Genomic DNA, 14511 nt, shown 5'->3' on the forward strand with positions numbered 1-14511 from the left:
CATACGGCATACGACAACTAAACCATTATGCGAAAAAGTTTATCTTTTAATTTTTTTTAATAACAATATTAAATAAATATTCTATTTAAATGGCACATCTGTAAAACCAATTAAAGTCTAAGGCCGGTATTCATAGTCAGAGTTTATTTCAAGACCGTCTTAAGTAATGTCTTAAGATGCTAATATGGCTCTGTGATTGATTCATAACATTTTAAGACAGTCTTAAATATAAGAACCGATGAATATATCGGCCTAAGCCGGTATTCATAGTCGGATCTTATTTCAAGATCGTCTTAAGTAATGTCTTGAGTTGCTAATATGGTCATTTGATTGGCTGGATGGAATCTTAAGACTGCTTTGATGATCTTAGATATAAGATCCGATTATGAATACCGCCCTAAGACTTTCCAATCTATTCGGATTTCAATTTCGCGCGAAATTCTTAAATTTAAATTACCTAAAATTCGAAAATAGACGATATACGATCAAAATGTTTGTAAATTTCATTCCGGATCGGTCGGAAGAATTGTTAGATGTATGTACACAGTTCTGGTTACGGTACACGCGCACCTTTGGATATAGCTATGGCTCATAAAACGTGCAGGCGGAAGTGGTTTCACTTTGGTCAACGATACGGAACCGTACGCAACGATACGCAGCACGGCGCGTTGCGTCGCTTCGCGTCGCGTCACATCGCGTCGCGTAGCGTCGCGTATAGGCTCGCTTCGCCACTTTTATGTTCGCCTGATGAAAAAAATGAAGTTGGTTTTGTATGTTCCTTTTTTTCTCCTCATTTAGCTGCTCGCGCGCGCGACACCCCGGCGCGATACCGTCGCGCGTTTAATAACGTGTGTCGCGTATCGAGCCCGCACGTTCAAAGGGTTACGCAACCCCAGACGGACACGTGTCGGCGAGTAGAACAGGGATTCATGAAGACGGACAAGGTTTAGATCGGTGTGCGCGGCCCTATAAAGGCATACGTGCGCTTGAGAAAGCAGGGAGGGAACGCGAAGGGACGACCGCGAGAGAAAATCCGATAAAAATTGTAAATGATTGATTCGAAGTTCGTGAATCTGCTCGTTTTTTTCGATTCTTCTTCGAAATCACAAAAATTTCTAATTATTTATAACTATTGTTTATAATTCATAATTTATTTTTATATACATATAAACTGAATCTTTATTATTATATACTCTGTTTTTCTCCTGTTGTTTTAAGATAAAAATTTTAAATAAAAAATCTAAAACTGCAAACTTTGTAAACATGCAAAAACATGTTATTTTATATTTATTCATATAATATTTAGAATAATATTTGTACTGCTACACAAGTCTGTCGTGTGCATTGAATTTAGATAATCTTACGGTCGTGGAAAGACCTGTTTATCATTCGAATGGAAAAGCCAACAACAAAGTTTACAACATTATGTATTGTACAACCTTGAGCTTCTTGCTCAAGTTATTTTTGCACAAAGCGAAATTGCTATTTACTCGGCCTTCATTGCGATCTTATATTGAAGAAAGCAATTAAGCATGTATATTGAATGTAGATCCGGTTCTTTTTAGTTCGAAAGAAAATCTCGCTCGACCGACCTACGTCCCGGCGACGCAATCCTCGTTATCTGATGTACATTGCCCGTAATTTACATGACTGCGGACGACAGCAGATCAACAGTGCAAAGTACAGTTACAGATGCATAATTGACGCACGTTTCAACGAACAAACATTTTTCACGCAGACAGAAATTTTTAATCCGTCTACATTTAAAATTTAAACGTCCGCACATTTAATTCACGTCATCGTCGACGTAGTCAATAAATATTTATTACGCTTATCTCAACGTCAGTTTGCGATTGAGAGAATTTTTCTCCCGACCAAGTGCAATTTTTCTAAGTTGAACATCGTCATTAAACGACGCCGGAGAAATACCCAAGGTATCTTACAAAGTGCAGATAAAACTGACAAGTAACTGAAATATGAATATAGAAATTCTAATGGACAAGAAAAACGATTAAGAACCAATTTCTTCACCGTTGGATAACTCTATCCTTCGTTTAACCTCACTCTTCATTTCTTTCTAACTGCCCCCTTAGAAAGAGATGAAGAGTGAGGTTAACCATAGGATAGAGTTATCTGACGTTGAAGAAATTGGCTATAAATGATAATATACGCGATATACGTCAGGCAGGTAGGTATACTCGCCGTAATCCGGTGATAAACTGCGCTATAATAATTATACATATAGACGCAAAGACTCGCTCGGATTCGTTGCGCAAAGCTACTACGATGTAGCTGCTAACCGCATCAGACGCGACCGAGCTCCGGCGGATAATTAGCAATTTAGCTGAACGGCGCGGCGCTTCGTGTGGGTTTGCTTTACGTGCCGGCGTAGCGAGGTAAATCACTTTGCAGCTCGGCCGAGACCGAAGGTCGCCTTGCACGGAGGCGCATGTAAATGAATGGGGATTGGATAGGGCAATGTAACAGGGTAGCAAGGGTTGCCAGGAGTGTTTCAAGGGCTCCTTCAAGGTCAGAAGGGGGACGGCAGTCTGTCGTTCATATCATTAAAGACCCACATTATGGCGTACGTAACTGCCCACGCGCGCGAGCAACGAGCAACTTCTATATATTCGATTCCTCTTTCTTTCCCCTTCGCGCTGCCCACTTTATTTACTTTTTCAGGGTAACGACCGCGCGTAATATCGCGTATTTTATTTATAGCTAATTAATTGATTAAAGAGCGAACCGGTTTTCGTTGGCAACTTATCACGTAAGAGCAACTTTGAAGTCGCGCCGTATAAAAGAAACCACAGTCTTTCAATACACAGTAATCAAATATCATTTAAAGTTAAAAATATAATTACGGATTTAATCGAATTCTAGCGCGTGCAGGAAATATGCTTTGTGAAAATAACAAATTTTGAAATTTTGTGGGTATGAAAAAATCACCCGCAAGGTTAAACGCCAGGTACGCGGTATGCTTAAAAATTGAAATAGAATTTCGGGACGCAGATTCTCTGTATCGCGGCCGCTGGCGATGTCAGAGGCTGCAACCCCCACAGCATTCCGCTCAGCTGTCATTCATACTTTTCGTGGTAATCACGATGCAACAGTCGTACGATTCGGCTACCAAGCCCGCAGGAACAGCCAGGAGTCCCGCGGGGCCCCGGCGCGCCGTTCCAGGCGCGACGATTTCGCAATGTTTTCTAAGTAACTAGCGCGAGAGTCTTGGGGGTGCGCGGTATTAGGGATTCACGATCGGGCAGGAGGACGAATTTCACCCCACTCGGGGGTGAACTCGCGAAGGGGGATGCTGTGGGGATATACGTGAGGCTTCGTTTTACGCAGGCAGGACCCCGGGGTCGATGGCACCCCATAGGGCGGTACGCGCCAATTCTATGGGTGCGTTACCGGCTCCCTCGACCCACCCGTATATCGATCGGTTCGACATACCTAAGCCGGAAAAGAGCTTTTGTGTTTATCCTGTCCTCGCGCGAGGCCTGGCCTGCGTCGTATCTTATTTCAATGGGTTCTGAATGAGGCACGCGCGAACAATAGTTTCGCCACCATAAATTCACCAAATATATATGCTTCGTGTGACCTCGCTACAAACACAAGAATCTTTGCCTGAGAAAACAGTCGCTGCCGTTCATATTATTCAATAAACCGAAAGCTAGAATTAAAATAATATTGTTCCAGTTCAAAAATTATTAAAATAATTTTATTCGTAAACTTTAGTTTGAATGGTAATATAAATAAATGATTTACATTCAAGGATCTATTACGAAATCTCAAGTCCATGCACGAAAGTCTCGGCTGCAGTTTTTACAGCATTCTCCACGTGCATATAAATCACTCCCGCAAGCCTGCTTCGACGTTCGTCTTCGCCAACGAACAAAGATCGACCTCGATGCAACGGAGCTATGCGTTTTGCTCTTACCTGCAGAAACTCTCGTGACGGTCTCTTTGCACGTATCCGCCATGCGGCGATCGCGCGATGCCGCACTTTGGCGAGGAACGGTTGTCGCGCTTACTTGGGAACAACAACTGGGGGAAAAACGGGGACGACTTAACGAGCACTTGAGTGGTCTTTGATCTGGTTTAATTAGCCGCGAGCCACTGGACTACCGGCGGATTTATCATCTGGTATCGTCCGAGAAGAGACGCGCTTCCACGAAGAGGCGGCTGCCACAAAAAGGTCGGTCCTTTTGAGGCACTTTCGACGATACCCCGTCGGATTCCGTAGAAACGGTTCTCCGCTTAACGATCTGCCTCGAACGGCTGTTAACTCACAAAGCGTCAGTCAGCTTCGACAAATTCTCCCACGAGTTCGATATTTCGAGAAAATCGATGAAACTGGGAAATATCTGTGGACCACTGCTGTGAAAAATTAATTGGCTCGTAGATAGTGGAATTCTGTGCCTCATATATCAATTTATGTCAACATGTACGTAATAAATGAACAAATATTTGCTATATATTGCGGTAAATATTTTTAAAATATAGGTATATCAAGCGAGCTTATCCTTTTACAATAATTTTCGTCATATTTATGAAATATTGGCTGTCTCGGAAAATTTGAGAAAATGCGGCGCACTTTTGTGACAGAGAAGGGATCTGTTAGAACGACGTGGCGATCTTTGTCTCGTCTTTCCATCTTAAACCGGATCGCCCCGAGAAAGAGAGCTCCCAGTTGAGCTCTCTTCGAGGAGTGGGGCGGAAACATGAAGTTCAGACGGGTCAGCAGAAATTTGAGTGATTAGTGCGTGGCCGATCAGTGGAGGACTAGAGATCATCGAGGACGCTTGACCGTGACCGTGTCACCGACGCGCGCCGTGACGCTTTTCGAGCGTCTTGATCTTTCTTGTCTCAGCGTAATCGGCGTGTCAGCAGAACGTTCGTTCGATCTTTGAGATCGATCGAAAAGGAAATTATTCGCAGCGTTCAGTGTGGTTTAAAAATTCTTTAAAAGTATTTAAATTGAAAGACTATTTAGAAAACTTATAATTCTGTACATTTAAAAAGTGAAGATCGCTTAATTATAAAAGTTAATTAAAGATTTCTACATTTCTAGAAGAATCGAGAGAACGCTAACGGCTTGAAATAGCACCGTCAATTAATGTGCCGTAAGACTGAATCGCGCACGCGATTATTTCGTTTATTTTGAGACGGACGCTCAATATCGGGACCGCGCCGCCGACACGAGTGCTATCATTGGCGCTTTTGCGTCAATCGATTTTTTTTTTCATTATTGTTACTGTTTATCGCGCGGCTTACATAGCGGACTGGCAGTGATGAATTGCTTCGTCGACGAGACAGACATTTAGAGCTCACGAGATCTTCGTAGAGTCCACGCGCCAAGGACGTCGCAGCGTATTTATATTATATTTCTGCAGAATTTAAAGCGAAAAGTGTGTCCCACGTTCAACAGATCAGAAGAGTTTCGAAGATCCAGGCTACTTGGATATTTACGACTGCCAATTTTCGAGAAAGTGAAGTGATAAGGAAGAATAACATTCTTAATAAGAGAGTGTTAATAAGAATAACAATCTTATTATATAGTCCATAATTTGCCTTCGCACAGAAGACGTTAGGTTAACATTGCGTTAACATTAAGTTGGCATTAAGACACTGTGATAACATAATTTACTCGATATACCGTCTGAAAATGCCAATGTTGTAAATATAAACTTGGTGGAATAGTACGATAATCACGATAATAAAATTAGCGTAATACGGAAGAGCGAGTTACTGTGACAAGTGTAAATTATATACATCAACGTGAAGGTTGTAGATCTGTGTGTTGGTATATACGCTATATACGAAGAATATTTCAACATGTCTTTTCTCAACGAGACTCTGTTGGTGCTGACGTACACGGCCAAAATAATGTCTACGTTGCCCGAAAAAACAGACCCAAAGAATATTAGCATAGCTCAGAATATCACCACGACGACCTTGTCGCCGGAGGAGGCCGAGAACAAATTCGATTTTGACGATCGTAAGTGTCAACTATGAAAGATTCTTCTTATAATCTTTTTTTTACTTCCAAAGTAACTTCTCCGTAACTTATTTAAAATACTTCGTGAAAGGAACGGGAGTATAGAAAACGGAACAAACAATAATCTTTTGTTACCGCCTCCTATATATTTTTTTTTGCGATAAAGTCATACTTGATTTGAAAGTCTCACATTGAGTGGCGAGACTTAAAAAAATACCCCGAAAGACAAAAGTCGGAAGGGTATTGCAATGAATAAAATGAAAGTTAGTCACTTATACATATGTATACAGTCACGTGCTATCATCGTATAATGCGCTGATCACTAATCGTTGATCTCCAACACGGAGACAAAACATCAACGGGGTCTTCGAGGAACTGATAGAGCCGCGTGCGGAGATATGTCGTGGACGCGCTGATAACCCCTGAAGAGTAATCCGTAGTAACGCTGGTCTCTCGAAACGTCGGTTGATATTAGTGAAGGACGGCGAACAAATCAGTTAGATATACGTACACCAAAATATTTGCGTACGGACGCACTGAGAAACTTTCTATAACTTCACGGCGCGAATAACGGTAGTCTCTCCTAAACGCAGAAGAATTTTGCGATTGTTCCATATTACCTTTTCTTATCTACAACAAATTATTTGACATTAATTTGAGGGATAATTATAGAATTGACGAAAGTGATTAAGATGAGATTACAAAACTTAACGGTTTCGTAATTGATAAACGTTCAGGCGCCTCGGACATGGTAGCCCGATGTATATATAAGCGTATATTATTTAATCAGCAGGCGTAATCGATATGTTTTTATTTCTAAATGTTCTTGTATAAGATTTAAGTTCTTCAAGGACTCAAAGCAGAAACAATTGTCTTTTGCAATCTGTTAATTTAACACCACTTTATTTAATTTGTCTATTTAATAATATAATATATTGCGCACTAATTACCGTGCCTCTCTTTCATTATTCTTATTTGATTTGTTCAAGAGAGCCTCTATACATTTTTATTTTAATTATCTTCTGTTTCTAAGTAAAGATTTCACGATGGTTGCCTGACCTATTTTAAAAACTTAATAAAATCGATCTTCAAGTTGAGCCAATTAAATTTAGATTGCTTTATTGCACTGAATCTTTTTTGCGGTTAAAAACAGGGAGTAAAGAGTACTTTTTTTTATTAATTAGAATGGTTTATGTGGCGTTGTTACGAGCCGTTCGGCTGCTTTTACATCGGCGCACCTTGGTCCGGAGAGAACCGACCGGTGTCCACATTTCCCGCACGTCCGGACAGCATCAACCCTCGTTACACCCTTTACACACGCGAACAGACCGAGAACCCTCACGAATTGAAGATCGATAGCCTCGAGACGATCCAGAAATCGCCTTTGAACGAGAATAAAAATTTGTACCTCATCATCCACGGGTTCTTGGACAACGGAGACAAAACATGGGTTTTGGTGAGTGCCTCTCGAGATTTAGAGAAGTCGACATTTCGTAAACGTCTCTCAAGAAGAAAAAATTTTATAATTAACGAGATTAAAAATATTTTCAGATTTATAGGAATTTATTAATTTGTTCGTTATTACGAAATGTATCGAGTTTTTGTATTAACTCCTCCTTTTCATAAAAAGAATACATAATTTACACATGTTTCGTTCTTTAGAAAGGTTTTACGGTTGTATTGTTGTAAAGCTCTTCACTCACGCGAATGTTTTGACAGAGAGTGATGAAGGAGTTGCTGTTGCGGGAGGATTGCAACGTCGTGATCGTCAATTGGCTCGGCGGGGCTGGACCACCCTACACGCAGGCGGTGGCGAACACGCGGCTGGTGGGCGCGATGACAGCTCGCTTGGTGGCACAGCTGATCAACGTCACCAAGTTACCACCCTCGAAGACGCACTGCATCGGGCACAGTCTGGGCGCTCACACATGCGGTTACGTGGGATACAACTTGCGAAACCGCTACGCGTATACACTAGCACGAATCACAGGTAAACGATCAATCATCGGGATACAATTTTTTTTATATATACAAAATGTATATTACTCACTGCCGCGCGAGTAACAATTTTCCATACTGCACGATATCGCACAGCCTCGTCATATATATAATCGCAAGCGCAATAATCAGCAAGCAAGTCTTTATATGGCGCGGATGAATAAGCAAGAATAAAAAAATGATTGATTAAATAATCCTCCGAAGAGATTACGTATACGCGGCAAGAAAGCCAGGGGCTTCTTCATGAGAGGTTCGACCGTTCGAGAAGCGATTGCGAGAGAGAAGAGTGTCAAAAGCCTCCTTATGCAAGGCTGAAGGAGGCGATTGCAAAAGGAAAGCGCAAGAGGAGGAGAAAGGAAGACGCAGAATGAAGTCATAGGAAATATGCGAAAGAATGGTACGAAGGCGCGCGCGCGGTCGTTACGGCGCGGCCGGCCGCCTTTTCTCTCCTCTTCCTCATTTTTCTGCTTGAAATCGGTCAATGTCGAGTGGTCCGTCTGTCCCCTCCTGCAGCTCGCAAACAGCTCGGAGCATTACGAAGATAGCCGATTGAATCGCAGATGATCAGGATAACAGTCGCCGCAGAAGCGTCTTGCTAGAAAAGGTCCGATGGGTCGATCTCCGAGGCGTTATTAAGCGCGTAAAAATAGGGGCGAAAAATGATTTTAATAATGACGAAATTTGTAATAATAAAAATTCAGATTTTTCGAACCGTAACGTCATTCTTAGCTGTAAACTCACTTTAGTCTCGAAAGCAAGGAAAACAATTTTTTTATATTTTCTACAATAAGTTTAATAAAATATAAAAATAATTACATTTAATACAAATGAAGTTATATGATCGGCGAGGATGCGAACGCGTGCAGAATCTCCGAGGGATATGAAAAATTTGTTTTAATGTTCGAAACGTATACTTCAACTTTCCATCTAGAGTTGTCATTACGCACACTTATAATTTAAATGATCAGTGAAATTTTTTCAAACTAGTAATGAGCTAAGACTCGAGCGAACGACGATATCTCTCGCTGCGACAAGCAAATAGAGGACAATCGTCGTTACCGTGAATGTAACGACTGTAAAATCATGTTAACTTTCGTTGTACTTTCCTGTGATTTGTATGCCATCGATTTATGTAACTTACGATATCGAGCAGCAACAACGGGACAACGAAATTGGAAATCGTAAATTCAGGATACAATCGTCACGTGAGGACTCTGTGTCTTCTTTTCTGCGTGACTCTTCGTCGTAAGTCGGCACCGTTATCATGCAATTTGCATTACCAACGACGGCAACGACAAATCGATGAGAAATTTACGGAAGCGGAGTTTGTGTTTCGGGAGAAGTAGAGCCCCGCGAAATTTCTACCCCCCGGCGGAATCGATGAAATTGAACGCACCCGATCGGAGGTGGACGGGTTTGGTCGTTACGTAAGCTATCGATCCCATCGGGAACTACCAGGATAACAGAAGAAGGCGCGAAGTGTGTTAACAAGGGCGGCGGCGGGGCCTATATCGTCAATGGCTGCGAGGCGACTCGCAGAATTCGCCGAGGGTCGGCGAATCGACGCCCTCTCTCCGCCTCGGCGCGACCACGAAGGCCAGGACACATCCCCTAACGAGAGGGGTCGGTCTCGGGTCTCGAGTCGCGAACGGCGAGAGCACGGTCGACGGGAGGACGAGACATGCGTCCGAGGATGCGAGCGAGAAGCGTGGCTCCTGGACACATCCGGAGACGAGATTGCGGTAAACAACCAGAATAAGAGAGCACGTTGTCCCAAGAAGTGGCAGGATAGCAGGAGGATAGGCCTCGTCCGAATAAGGACGAGAAAGATAATGGGATATCATCAATCACAGGCGTGAAAGAGCGCGTCCTGGGGAAAATTGTCGTAGCGAAATGCAAGTCTCGTCGTCAATTCATCGCCGCGTATAAAAATTAATCGTTTCCACGTGGAATATTCTGAGTTCGCTGCGCTCAGTATCATTTATTAAATAATAAATTTTCCGCGTTGCACATCGTGACATAAGAACATCACAACGATGATTTTCCTCCGTAAAAAGGATAAGCGGTTAACGTATTGTTTACGAACCGCAAATAACTTCCGTCTTTGCGCAATCTAATGCGATATTACGACGAGGCGTTCAGTAATCCTTACGTGATATGAACTGAACCATGTGTGCCTCATAAGTCGAGCGAGACGAGCGATCATTAGATCGCAGAACGATGCATATTCTATATATAGTTCGTGCATGCTTTCAAAACTTGTTAGTTTCGCCGACATGCACGGAAACATAAATTGAAAATTTCTGTTACGACACAGATAATTTCGTAACTATTAGGTATTAATTATATTTATCGATACACATATAAATTCGACAAAATTTAGATCATAAGCGAAAAAAAAATAAATACAATTCTCTGTAGAAGTCCTTAAAAAAATCAGCAATTCTTTGTCAACGTCCAATTCCAATGCAGAATTCGTTCTCTTTGTTATGACTTTATTTCGCCGATGCGGCGATTGCGGCGTATTCGCGTGCTCCCTGCCAAATTCGTGCGCCGCGATTTCGGCAGTAAATTTCGGCGGTCTGTGTCAACATTTGTCACGTTACAAATTTCTCTTCGCAAGGCCTCGATCCGGCGGAACCGCACTTCAGCAACACCTCGCCGATGGTGCGGCTGGATCCGACGGACGCGACATTCGTGACAGCCATTCACACCGACTGCAATCTTTTTATCAGCGGTGGCCTCGGCATTACGCAACCGGTTGGGCACATCGATTTCTATCCGAATAGCGGCCGCAATCAGCCTGGCTGTAACGAAGGCGTGCTCAATTCCATCACCTTGGAACGCGGCAGTTTCTTTCGCGGTGAGTTTCCCAGCCGCTTATTAATCATATACGACCTCGAAATATTCTTTCACCATTAAACGCTTCCTCTTTCGCAGGGATTAAGAGGTTTCTGGGATGCAACCATATCCGCAGTTACGAGTACTTCATCGAGAGCATAAACTCGCCGTGCCCGTTCTTGGCCGTGCCGTGCCGCTCCTGGGACAAATTCCAGGAGGGCGGCTGTTTCGATTGCGTGAACCAATATTGTCCCAGATTCGGGCTGGACGCTCAGCCCGGGAACTATCACGCGTCTGTATACCTGATGACTGGACGTGACAAGCCGTTCTGCAGTTAGTAACGCAATTCATTTATTTACCACACAGAAGAAGAGAAGTGTCAAATCAAGACTTATATACTCGTATATATGCAAGAATCTATAATCTCAATTCTTATAAAAATTTTAATTTTTTATTTTAACTTGTTTTTCTTGTTTGAACTACATAAATGACTTCATTCAAGTAGTTTTTCTTTGTTTAACCCTTAGCTGGCACTGTGGGGTATTAAACGCCCCAGCCTAGTTCAGCTCTAATTTAAGCCCCCCTATAGTACGAAAATGGTACTAAAAAATGGAAGAGTTTTGCATTTTTGAGTGAAAACAGTCATTTTTTTCGTTTTCTTTTACGTTCTCCAATTTTTTTCATACTTAATATTACATTTTATCAAAATAACCTATGACATCTGTTAAAACAACATTCGAAAGACTATCTTGGAATTTTTTAAATAAAAAAAATCAACAGCCTTCTCGCAGCAAGCATTTTAGTGGTGGGGTCTGAAACGGCCCCAGTGTGCCAGCTAAGGGTTAACGCAATATATCTCATTTCAAGATTATAGATTTTCTTTCTTTCTGGGTAAAGTAGTAATTGAGCGTGGGTTACGCAATTCATTTGCCTTCACAAACGAGCCAAAACTGAAACTGAAATGATTAGAATGTCGTGGAAATTGCAGAGGCTCATTACAAGCTGACGATAAATATCTCCCAAACGAACGAGAGTCTGTTGCACGGCGGGGAAGTCGGGATGTTCGTCGTACGCGTGATCGGCGTGAACGGCAAAAAAACCGAAAGGATGCAGCTGAGCCCGGCGTCGAAGTACTACGAGCCCGGTAGCACGCACACGATCGTGTTGCCCGGCGACGTAGTCGGGAGGCCGCACACGGTGGAGATCACCTGGGAGTACCAGACGTCGGTCTTCAACCCGCTCACGTGGCGGCTGCTGCACACGCCGCGAGCTTACATCGACGCGCTGACCATTAAAAATCTGGAGACCGATCACGAGTAAGAAACTTCGCTTTCTTTATTGTCGGCGAATTAATGTCTAACGAAAAGAGCCTGGTACCGCGTATCGCGAGGATCCTTGGAACACGCGACGTTTCGCATATGCTCGACGTCCTCCTCGCGCATGCGAGGCTTAAGGAAATAATCGTAAATCCCTTGCCCGTGCGCTATCTCTCGCACGTTGCGTCTTTTTATAGCTTTCTGTGCGGCTTTACAGCCGCACCATAGCTTGTCTTCCGTGCAATAGCGCATCGCACGTCTTTATTATGCGCGAGCGTTTCGACAGCGACATTTGTTGCTGTTGAAAGAAAAAGAGTTGGTACGGCGCGATGCGTCATAAATGTGAGCCGCTGGCATTTATAAAGTCGGACATACATAATTGCACAAGTAATTACACAACGATCTCTGATTGCATATTAATTATTAAACAGAATTACTAGATAGAATTGCGTAATCGGTTAAATCCTATTGTTCATGACACTATTTTATGGTTTTTTTTTTTTCAGAGTTACTCTGTGTCCTGATGAAACGAAGACTCTGATCGCTAACCAACCCAAGATCTTGACCACGGAAAACTGCCGCAACACCGAACACAACACCATTTCTACGTGAAGGATCCAATGACGAAATCCACGCGTGTCGTTCCTTCATCCTTTCTCGCGATCAAGGATTAAATCTCATTGAAGCTAATATAATTTCGTTGAGCATAACGCTGGATTTTTGCGAGCTATAAATAATCTCTACACTTTGCCCTGATGTTCGTAAAATGAAAATTTAATATCGCTGAAATTATAATAGCTTTAAATTTTGCTCGTAATGAGATCGACGATTAAATGCTCGTTATAGCGAAATAAGACCTGTTAGCTGCACGAAGAAAACATGACGGTCTTTTGGAGGCTGCAGAGCTTTTTCTATTTACCTCTTTGTATAAAAGCTGCAGACGAAAAAAGAGTATTCAATCTATAATATCACATAGGAAAAGCCATCATTCAGCATAGAGCTCTTAGAATAATCATCGTAAATTAAACGGTCAGTCTCCATAATCTCTACGGGACTTAACTTCACTCCAATGACATTTAGGCCCGTGTTCACTTTTATCGACAAATGCGTGCATTGATTTCTGAGATGTTATATAACATGTGTTGTAACATGAACTATAGCATTTCAGAAATAAAAGCGCGCTTTTATCGATAAAAGAGAGTTGAGAATATATGTATGGGGCTTAATCTCCGGAAACTCCGTTTCCGACTCGATCCGAGCTGCTCATTTTGCGGCTGTCGTAGGCGAACGAGCGCGAGTCGGGCATAATAGCCTCGGTTTCCCCTCGCAACCAATGGCAAAGTCACGATCCTTTCACTGTCATTATGTGCGCCCGGGGTCTTTCTCTTTCTTTCTTTCTTTCTCTCTCTCTCTCTCTCTCTCTCTCTTTCCTTCGCCGGACGCTTTCGTGCGACGCCGTCGTCGTCGTCATCGCATCGCGCGGTACATTGTCGCTGACCCCGTAATTTGTTACCGCGTAAATGCGTCAATCCCACTTTGCTCAGCTATGCGAGAACTAATGGCGACAATGGCGTAACTAACGACATTTGGCATCGCGCAATAAATTTGACAACGGAAAAAAAGGCAAAAATAAACTGCCGAACCTAGTGGCGGTATTTAATTGATAATTTAACGTGACAGTTATCGCACGATAAATATTTGTTTATTTCGTTATAAAGACGGCAAAGACGTTCTTGTAAATTTCGCAATTTCGTCGGTCGCATCGAATTAAGCAACGCGAAACGCAAAGTGGGCCGGGCGCGTACGATTTCTGGGTTCCAAATGAGCCATAAAAATCTACGAATTACCCTACGAAAGCGTTTGATTCGATTCGATCACAAAAATTTCATAATCGATAGATTTAGCAAACACGGCCCGTTCCAAACGTGGAAAGAAGTGAGATCTGTGTGGAGAACGTTCTGAGTTAAGGAAATGAGTTAAGTTAGAATATTTTAACATAATATATGAATTATTTAATTTCGAGCCAGTGCATATTTATACACAAACACTTCATTACATGACATACGTGTATAGAGTAATAAGTTCGTGATTCAGTTATGACAAGGATTATTCTTAAGTGGAAATGTACATACAAGTAAAATTCATTTTTGAGGAAACGCCAGTTCGGTCAGGATTGGATTTTGATAGTCTAATAATATTACACGTATTTGCGTACAGTTCTTCGCCTTAGCGAATTGACGTTTCCTCGGAATTGATTGTATATCATAGTGGTCGTGTGTTTCTCTTACTATTAAACTTCATTTAGAAATATTTCACGCAATACCATATTACTTCCGCATACATTTCGCAATCCGA

At 42.3% G+C, this 14511-nt stretch overlaps 1 protein-coding gene across 1 annotated transcript; it reads left to right on the forward strand.

The window, feature by feature from the left end:
- The first annotated feature begins 4775 nt into the window (after positions 1 to 4775).
- LOC139812040 (pancreatic lipase-related protein 2) lies at positions 4776 to 14466 on the forward strand. Its single transcript, XM_071776668.1, has 7 exons — positions 4776 to 6001; positions 7186 to 7457; positions 7721 to 7991; positions 10623 to 10862; positions 10940 to 11173; positions 11829 to 12156; positions 12663 to 14466. The coding sequence occupies exons 1-7, from the start codon at positions 5839 to 5841 to the stop codon at positions 12766 to 12768; spliced, it is 1614 nt and encodes a 537-aa protein (XP_071632769.1). The 5' UTR covers positions 4776 to 5838; the 3' UTR covers positions 12769 to 14466.
- The last annotated feature ends 45 nt before the right edge of the window (positions 14467 to 14511 follow it).

The sequence above is a fragment of the Temnothorax longispinosus genome, chromosome 4, assembly GCF_030848805.1.
Source record: "Temnothorax longispinosus isolate EJ_2023e chromosome 4, Tlon_JGU_v1, whole genome shotgun sequence".
Classification (NCBI taxonomy): Eukaryota; Metazoa; Arthropoda; class Insecta; order Hymenoptera; family Formicidae; genus Temnothorax; species Temnothorax longispinosus.

Bases quoted from the DNA above. Each gene is read 5' to 3' on its own strand.
- LOC139812040 (XM_071776668.1), top strand. From the start codon at position 5,839: ATGTCTTTTCTCAACGAGACTCTGTTGGTGCTGACGTACACGGCCAAA. The intron at 7,458-7,720 runs GTGAGTGCCTCT...ATGTTTTGACAG, and splicing joins GAGACAAAACATGGGTTTTG to AGAGTGATGAAGGAGTTGCT. The intron at 12,157-12,662 runs GTAAGAAACTTC...TTTTTTTTTCAG, and splicing joins AATCTGGAGACCGATCACGA to AGTTACTCTGTGTCCTGATG.